This window comes from Chrysochloris asiatica, unplaced genomic scaffold, assembly GCF_000296735.1.
Source record: "Chrysochloris asiatica unplaced genomic scaffold, ChrAsi1.0 scaffold00025, whole genome shotgun sequence".
NCBI lineage: Eukaryota > Metazoa > Chordata > Mammalia > Afrosoricida > Chrysochloridae > Chrysochloris > Chrysochloris asiatica.
The window spans coordinates 8,718,603-8,728,045 of NW_006408543.1; the positions used below are offsets into that span (position 1 = coordinate 8,718,603).

The 9,443-nt window shown below is 53.9% G+C and overlaps 1 protein-coding gene across 1 annotated transcript; it reads right to left on the minus strand.

Moving 5' to 3' along the window:
- Positions 1 to 4,132: 4,132 nt before the first annotated feature.
- On the minus strand, positions 4,133 to 8,212 carry LOC102834123 (retrotransposon-like protein 1-like). The gene has a single exon (XM_006839611.1). It carries the CDS (start codon positions 8,210 to 8,212, stop codon positions 4,133 to 4,135), a length of 4,080 nt encoding a protein of 1,359 aa, XP_006839674.1.
- Positions 8,213 to 9,443: the final 1,231 nt, after the last annotated feature.

The window sequence follows — 9,443 nt, forward strand, 5'->3', positions numbered from 1 at the left end:
TGTAGAATATACATATGTGAGTGCGCGTATGTGTATGCATGAGTGTGCTGTATGTATGTGCGATGTACATGTATATATGCAAGTGTGCATGTGAGTGTGGTGTATATTTGAGTGTGTGGTGTATATATGTGTGTATGTGTATGAACACGTGTACTTGTGATATATGAGTGTGTGTGTGGGCATGGTGTATATGTGAGTGTGTGGTGTATGTGTATGTGTGAGCATGTATAAATATGAGAGTGTGTGTGCCGTGTGAGCATGGTACATATGAATAGGTGTGTACATATGTGTATATGTGAGTGTGGTATATATAGTGAGGGTGTCTATGTGAAAATGTGTATGTGTGAGGATGAGCATATGCATCATGTCTGAATGTGGTGTATATGAGTATGTGGGAGTGTGTGCAGGTGAACGTGTGTATGTGTGTGAATATGAGCGTGTATGTGTTACGTGTGGTGTATATGAGCAGGAGTGTGCATGAGTGAGTTTGTGTGAGTTTGTTGTATATGTATTTGTGTGAGCCTGTTATGTGTATGTGTGTGAATACGAGAGTGTATTATTGTGTTTGTGTGGTGTACATGAATATGTGAGTGTTTCTATGTGTGAGTGTGTGTGTGCTGTATGTATGTGTAGATATATGCGGGAGTGTGAATGTGAAAAACGTATGAGTGTACCTGTGAGCATATATGTACGTATCATGCGCGTGTGAGTATATGTTATTGTGTTGTGTGTGTAAGGGTATATGTAACATTGTGTTGTGTGTGTGGGAGTATATGTTATTGTGTTGTGTGTGTGAGGGTATATGTAACATTGTGTTGTGTGTGTGAGAGTAGATGTACCATTGTTGTGCATATGTTAGTGTATGTATCGTGTGTGTTAGTGTGACTGTATATGTATGAGAATGATTGTATATACGTGAAAACATGTATGCATGAGCTTGTGTGAGTACATGTGAATATGCTAGTGAACGTATGATGTGAGTGTGTTCACCATGGACGAAGGTGCGCACCTTCGTGTGGGTCCTGACCTGGTTTCAGGAAGTCCTCTTGTTGCTCCTGCCCTGTGAGTTGACCCTGAGCTGCAGGCTAGCCATCCACCCTCATTTGCATGGGGGACCCTTCTAGGATGAGCAGCCTGCCATCATGGATGTGGCCCCCTCCCATCATCCTGTGCCCCCACCTTTTTATGAGTTCACTCAAAGGGCTTTGGGGACTCGAAGAATGCCATTTGGCATTGGAAGTTGGCTTTAGTAAAAAAGGCCCTTGAAGATTGTAGCTTGCTGTCCTTGACACCCCCTCCTTTGGCCCCACTGAATAGATGGGAAAACAGGCCCCAGGTCACTTGGCACCCCAGGGTTGGGGCTTGGGAGCAAGTCATTGTGCCTTGAGTGTAGGGCCTGCAGTGATGGGGTAGTTAGGGGATGAGGAGTCCTTGACCTTGGAGATACAGGGGCTGTGTTGGGGCAGCACCCTAGGATACGCAGATGGCTCCGGGAGCTACTGTTTCGGTGACTGTTTGGGAGTGTACATTGCTGAGGTGCAGATGGAGTGGTTCAGGGTGAGAGGCCAGAGGCCAGTGGGGGGACAGTCCTGGCTCTGTACCCTAGCTTGCTCTGAGGCTACCAGTCTGTGACCCGTCTTCTCCAAGTCTTGCTTCCCCCTGTTGGTCTAAATAAGTGACAGATCTTCAGGGATGGAACACTTGGGTCTGAGTGACAGAGATGGGCAAACAATCTTGGGTGGCTTGTGTCCATTAAGTGCCATTGGTAGGTAGGGCTGCCGGGCCCCTGACCTTGAACCTCAGGATCCTGACCATGATCTTTGGGGGCTGCTGTCAGGGGTAGATGGTTTAGAATCCAGACAGAAGAAGGCACCTAGGGCATAGGGCTGTCCGTGGTGGGACACAGCTGAGCTCCCAGTGCTTGGTGGGTGGAGGCTCTGGGTGGGGACCCCGTCTGTGCTATGTGAACCAGGTACATGTTGAAGTGTGTGGAGTGGTCCAGGAACCCTGGACCTGGGGAGAACTCAGGAGTCAGTGAGGGAAATGGCGGTCCAAGGCCATGGTGGGAGGGCTGTGCTGTGAGGGAGGGGCTAGTTAGCCCCTATCCTTTGAACCCAGAGACCTGACGTCATCTTAGAGTGCCTGGTCAAGCATCAGACCTGATGATTAATATGTAGGGTCCAACTAAGATCCGAGGTCCTGCTGAGAGTGGGGTGGTCCACATCACTTCTGCTCTGCCTCATTGCAGAGCTCTCCCTCCCCCAGTTCAGGTGGCCTTCCCTGGAGGTGGGGTTGAGAAACAGGCCCTGGGCCGGGCTTCTGAGTGTACTTCTGAGTGTGTGCGCGTAGGATGTTCTTGTGCAGCTCGGTGGTCTGTGTGAGTGGAGAGTGAAGGCAATAAGCCCCTATGTTCTTCAGGGGAAGCCCCTCCCCAAGACCTCACTCCCTGAGGCCCTGGGTGACATTCCTCTGAAATGGAGGCTGCGGACTTCTCCCTGGGTCTTGTGGGACATTTGCTTCCGACCAGGCCTCCTTGGCACCCATGTCCTCTGAGTTGGAAGTGGAGACCCACCTGCCTTTTACCCATGAGAACATCCCCCAGGCAAAGTGGGGCTGCGGGTCACTGGATGTCTTCCTCTAGGCCCTCAGGAAGGACTGATCCCTGTGTTTTACCTCCTTGTCTTCCCCACGTGCTTCTGGGGAGATGGATATTAGAGGTCAGCATCCGTGGAGGTAGAACATCCCTAAGGTAGAGGGGGCACTCCTAGTCGTATCTCTGGGGTGACAGGTGACCACTTTGTGAACAGTCTTCCAATTGTCTGCTAGTTCTAAGAAGTTTTGGAGTCTTGGTGTGGCGTTGTGTGTTAATACACAGGACTGCAAAGTCTGTTTGAACCTCAAGGTTGGCGGTTCTTGCTACCTGCTGCTCCTAGGAAACCCTATACAGGGTCACTGTGGGTTGGAACTGACTCTAAGGCACTTGCCAACGATAACAACAAGTAAGAAGTTTCAGTTTAGTGGAGCCCAACACTGGCTTCTGAGAGCCAAGCCCTTCCTACCCCAGCCCAAGGGCTCCCGTCACCCCACTCCTCCTCAACACCACCTTTGCAGAACAAACCAGAAAAGATGCATATCCTTTTGTTTTTCTTTATTTAAGGGGAGGGGTGTATAAGCGAAAAGGGGTGAGAAAGCGAAGAGAGGAAAAGGATTCTCCTTCCCTGGAAAAGAGCAGCTGTCTGGTCAGGACATGTCAGCCACTCTCAGTCAGCTGTCGCTGACATGTCACCGGAGTCTCTCATAGCCCCCTCCCCTTGATCCCAGGGCCTGGGCCCCGGGGCCTCTCCATGTTGTGGGGGGGAGAGCAAGCCCCCTCAAGGGCAGTCACCCCATTCAGTGTCCTTTGGCCTCTGGGTCCCCAGTGTGTCCGGTAAGTGACATGTCCACTGGTACGTCGGGACCGTCTTGGCACGGCAGCACCCAGGTGAGCTTTCTGGTCATCTTTCTCAGTCTAAGAGTCTAGAGCAGGGTCAGAGCTGAACCAGATGGTGGGAGGGCGGCTTGCTTCGCAGGGTGGGCTGGGGCGGGAGACACGGCACACCACGAGACTTGGGTGGCGGGCGGGGGGAGTCGGGAGCCCAGGGGAGCCAAGGACTGGTTAACCAGGACCAGGAGCACCGATGATGGAGGTAGAAGAAGTCAGCGGAGCACCCAAGGTCAGCATCCCAGGATGTCACAGAGGGGACAGCACCTCTGGCCCCTGCTTGCTTGGCTTCCGTCTGTTGTGCCTGCTTCTTCACCTGGCCTGGGGTCATGGGCTCATCCTCTGTTCACCTGTGCTTTCTCCTCTCATTGTTCACACTCCCAGTTGTGGGCCTGGGACCTGGAGAATTAAGACGGTGGGATTGTGTGCAGCCCTGAGACTAGCTCTGGGTTTCTGATGGTCCATGGTCCATAGGTTTTGATGATATTGCTGGTGGGTGATGAATTGCCCTTCACGAGTGGGGTCCCCTGGGGCCAGGAGTGGCAGGGAGGGGACTCTGGGTCAGCGTTAAGCAGGCGGAGGCACTAGGAGGTGTGGAGGAGACACTGGATGTGTGGGGGCGGAGGAGGCACCTCTGGAGAGCAGGTGTTCTCAGACCTGGTCTCTGTCCTCATGGCTGTTGGGTGGTTCTTCTAGGTTGTCCCCATCCCTCGGTGGGCTGGCCCGCACAGTGCTGGGGGCAGCCTGGGCTCGCGCCATTCTCAGAAAGCGAATCAGGAGCCTGGCCACTAGTCCCCGGGTGAGCAGGGCTGGCCGCCGTTCGGTGGCTCGTGTGTCGCGCAGAAAAGCGAGGACAGCGGGGTGGGCCTGACTGTGTCGTGGCGTGGGGAGGGCCACAGTGGCGGCAGTGGCCATGACGGCGTCCCTCGGCTGGGCCTCTTGCACAGCGTTCTCCTGATCGTCCTGCGGGCTGTCTTGCAGGCCGTCATGCAGGCCACCTTGACGGTAACGTTGCAGGTCGCCCTGCTGGGCTTCTCGCAAGATGACATTCTCATCATCAACGATGTGCAATTCCAGGGAGCGTTGCTCACGTGGAGCCGGGTGCCTTTCATCTCCGGGGGTGACGCTGACACCGAAGAACTCACACAGCAGCAGCCAGAAGTTGGGGGTCAGCTGCAGGCCTTGGTGGGCCTGGGGGAGCAGGGCGTTGCGCTGCCAGTGGCCAGGGCCCAGAAAGAGTTGAGGCCGCTCTCTGACTGGGAGAGTGTTGGCGACCACAAGAGGTGGCGTCCGGATGAGGAGCTCGGCGATGGCGTTGGCCATGCCACGGTTGGTGATCAGGGACGAGTCCAGGATGAGGCACAGTGGGCGCCCGGGTCCGGGCTGAGCCACTAGTGGGTTTGGCGCGGTCATCTGCAGGAGGCGTGGCCTCAACTTCAGCATCAGGAGAATGGTGGCTAGGGCTAGGTTGCTCTTCCAGAGCAGAAGGCTCCGTAAGAAGTGCAGAACGACCGCCCTCACCTGGACAGCACCAAACTGGAGGAGGAAGGTGTTGACTATTTGGTCTATTGGCAGCAGAGCCACTCGTGTCTGCTGGGAATCCTGCTCACCTGGGTGCTGGGCGTCACCGTTCTCCCCTTCTTGACTGAATGCCGATGCCAGGTCACCCTGAGAGTCTCTCCTGAATAGCAACAGGTGCTGAGAGAAGGTTTCGGGGTGGAAGGCACCGGGGCGGTGGCCCCTGTGGGGCAGCCGCACCCGGTGGCCATCTTGGGTTGGCCATTCCATGACGTCAAAGTTGAAGTGAGAAAAGAAGAAGACCCAATGCCCGGGGAGAAGTACGGTGAGCCTGTCATTATTCAGAGAGGCTAGATCCTCTGTGTTGAGAAGGATCATGATGGGCTCCTCGGTGTTCTCCAGGTAGCGACACCACACCGTGAAGGCAGCCCGTATGGGGAGGATCCTCATCTCCAGCTGAGAGTAGTCGTCTTCGATAGGGGAAATGTTGCGCGAGTAGAAAGCACAGTAGACCTTCTTGCCGGTCTGTTCATCCACTTGGATCAGGGCGGCGTGCAGGGACGTCTTGGTAACGCCGGTCTCCAAGAAGAAGGGGTTCTGGGGTTTGGGATGGTGCAGAAGGGGCGCCTTCCGGAAAGCCCTCTTCAGACACTCGAAGGCTTCTTGCTCCTCATCACCCCAGTAGAAGCCCCGGTGGTAGAGCAGCTGTCGCAGGAGGGGCTCAATGATGATGATGAAGCGCTCCACAAAGTGTCGGTAGGGGAAGATGAATTCGATCAGGTGTCGCAGGGACTTTTTGGAGCCAGGGATGGGGTACCCTGTCACGGTGGTGACAAGACTCTTGTTGAGCTTCACTCCTTTGGGAGTGATGACAAATCCTAGGAATTCGATGGTATTTCGGTGGAACTGGCTCTTTTCCAGGGAGCAGTAGATGTTGTGCCGCCGGAAGCGGACCAAGACTTGGCGGACATGGTGAGGATGTTCCTCTTGGCTCATTGAGTAGATCACGACGTCCTGCCCATAGGTGATCACAAAGTAACCTAGCATGCCCTTGAGGATGCAGTGAATGACACTCTGGGGTACAACAGGGTCTGAGGAGATCTCAAAAGGCTGGTAGCTGTCCATCTCTTGATACTCCAACCCAAATGCTGCTCTCCATACATCTTCTGCTTGGTGTATTCTCATGCTTTCCTCCACAATGGTCCCCCGCAGCTCCAGTTTTGTGAACCATGTAGCTCCATGTAACTGGTCAAACAGTTCTGGAATCATCTGTATGTAGTCTTGTCTGTTGGTCAGCATGTCTTGTGGGTCCCAGTATTCATCGTGCAGCCTGGCTCTGTCTTGCATCCCAGTACTCGCAGGTTCCCACGACGCCGTGGAGGGACATTCGTAAAAGATCTCATCGTGATCACTGTCTCCAGCCTGCTGAAGCTCAGAGGGCTCTGATTCAGAAAGATCATCGGATCCGTCTGAGCTTGGCTGGTCGGAAGTCTCATCATCTGCTTCTTTCGGGTTAAACACGTCGGCCAGGTCGGAGTATGGGGGCGGCAGTCCGGGGAGCAGGCTCAGGCCTTGTCTTTCCAGCGCGATGCATGGCGGGGGCGGGCGGAAGCAGTTCTGCAGGCAGTAGGGAGAGTGGAAGGTGCAGCGGCCTTTGATCCAGTCCACATCCGGGCTGTGTGTTCGGAGCCAGTTGACGCCTAAGATCACAGAGAAGATGGGCGAAGGAATGATGTCAAATTCGATATACTCGTGGTGGTTCTGGTGAATGCACACCAGGGGTTCGGTGTAGAGCCAGACGGGCTCATCGCCAACCAGTGAGCCGTCCGCAGTTTGGACTTGCTGGGGGTACGTTTTCTCGTAGAGCTCGACATAGTGCTCTTGGGCAAACCGCTCATCCATGAAGTTGGAGCCTGCTCCCGAGTCGACCAGGGCCTGGACTGCAACACTGTGGTAAGGACTCACTCTCACCATGAGCAGGAGGAAGATATGGGCCCTCTCGATGGCCGGATGGACCTCATTGGGCAACCAGCTGTTCACCATCCACTTCTCTGGAGAAGGTGAGTCGATCCAGGTCAGGTTGCGTGGGCGGGCCTCTGGGGGCAGCCTGAGCAGAGCTCTTCTCTCTGCTAGCTTCTCTTCTATTTGCAGGACGAGCACAATCAGACTCTCCAGAGATTCCGGCTGCGGAACTCGGAACAGATAGTGCCTGATGTCTTCATTGAGCCCTTGGCACAGGTGGGCCTGAAGGACTTCATCTGGCCAGCCCAGGATGGGCACCAGACTCTGGAACTCAGCGATGTAGGCTGCGGCAGGACGATTCTTCTGCTTGATGCTGAACATAGCCTCTTCAGCCATTTTCAGCGCCTGCCGGTACTCAAACACATTCGACATGGCCGCCAGGAAGCCTGGGAAATTGTTGATCATAGGACTTTCATTCTGCAGGAGACCCTTGGCCCACTCCAAGGCCAAGCCGGAGAGGTGAGTGATGACGTACCCAATGCGCAGTCGGTCATTGTAGAAGAGTCTTGGGTAGTTCTGTAGGATCAGCTGGCAGAGCACAATGAACTCGCGGTATTCTCTGCGATCACCAGTGAAGGGTAGCGGGAGGGGCAGCTGACCATCATGAAGCCCATTCAACAAGATCTTTTCTGCCACCCTTTGATGTTCTCTGAGGTCTTGCATCTGGTAGTACAGAGAGGTGATGGAACGCACTGCCGCCCGCAACTCTTCCTCAGACCATCTCTGACCTTCTTCTTCCTCCTCCTGCTCCTCATCGCTCCATTCAGACAGGTCAGTGTCGCTGTCTTCCTCGTCATCGTCTCCACATGGTTTGACTGACGGTTCTCCCATCCGACCAGCGGCTTCGTGACGTGGACCCCCCATGGCCTGGCGTGAACCATTGCATGACTCCTCCATGTCTTGGAGTAGGTCATTGGGTGGATCCTCTATTTCCTGATGTGGGCCACTGGATGGCTCCTCCATGTCTTGGAGTAGATCAGTGGGCAGCTCTTCTACTTCCTGGGCGGAGCTACGGGGTGGCTCCTTTCTTTCCTGAGCTGAACCACTAGTTGGCTCCTTCATTAACTGCGCTTGGCTGCCAGATGTCTCCACGGTGGTGTTTGATGAGCCCTCGGAGGACTCCATTTGTTTTGATGATGGATTCTTACGCTCCATCATCGTCTCAAATGAGTCTTCAGAGGGTTCTATCATTTCTTCGGATGGAAAAGAGTAGATTCTGAAGACTGGTAAGGTGTTGGTGTGTCCCCGTCAGCGACTGGGACCACGGAGATCAGAACCTGGGGGTGGGGAGGGCAGGGTGGGAAATAAAGGCAGTAGTTTAGAGTCTCAACAAGGTCTTCAGGGTCTTGTTCGCAAACGTGAGTTCAACTGATCAGAACAGAGAGAAATCGGGTTCGATCGAGGCAGCCTCCTCCACGGGGCCCTTGTGAGAGTCTGTAAAAAGCTGCCAGTCCATGCTCTGGCTCCTGGGCTTTCTCTGCTTGGCCTGCCTGTTTTCCCTGGGGATGTGAGAAATTCACAGCCTATAAATTCTGTGGCATGGTCGCCTGGGCAGACAGGCAGCTGGCAGAGTGTGCCAGTGGCTTCATTTCACACTGACCCACGTGCCTCATGAGTCCTCCTTCTCTTTTTGGACACCTGAAAGCCACAGAGATCACATCTGAATGCAACCCAGAGCCTCCCCTGGCAGCCTGGCATCTGGAGCCAGCCCCATCTCTGTGTTTGTGGAGGCAGGGATCTCCCCCAGAGACGTGATAAAGTACCACTTGGCCTTCTTCCTGCCAGTTGGTTCATCGACCCAAAATAGCTCTTACTTCCTTTCTTGAACTCACAGTAGTAATGTAAGGAGAGAGGCCCAGATTCAGGCGTTTTCTTTTTTCCTTGTTAGAAAGCGCCTGCTGTATGCCGTGTAAGTATCACTTGAGTCTAACTCAGAATTTCTGCTCAATTCTTGGATCCCCTCCTAATGCTCTGAGCAGCTGAGCAGATTTTCCAGCATCCTTCCCACCCCTTCATCTCCGCTCTCCCAGGTCTAAGGGCCTGCAGGGTCTTCAAACACTTGGTTTCTAGCCTACACATGTCTCCATGTTTGTATGTTTTTTTCCTGTCTTTTCTCCAACCTTCCTTAAAAGGTGGGTCTGGGCTCCTCATTTTTGAGCAAAGACCCTTTTCTCTCTGTCACTGATTAGTCGTCCCCCCTCTCTTCCCTCCCCCCTCCCCCACATAGAGGTGTATTGAGCAGAATAGGGTTGGAATCTTGTGTTGGGAGGAGGGAGAGCATGAGATGTATTTGAAATGTGATTATCGGGAAAGGGTTTGATGATGAAGGTACTGAGTGATTTGAGACCTCAGTTTGGGGAGAGGTCTTAGCTGGACTTCCTTACACATTTTTTCTTTTCTTTGGGGGCAGTAGGAAATTGAG

Coding starts and splice junctions, on each gene's coding strand:
- LOC102834123 (XM_006839611.1), bottom strand. CDS start 8,212: ATGATAGAACCCTCTGAAGACTCATTTGAGACGATGATGGAGCGTAAG.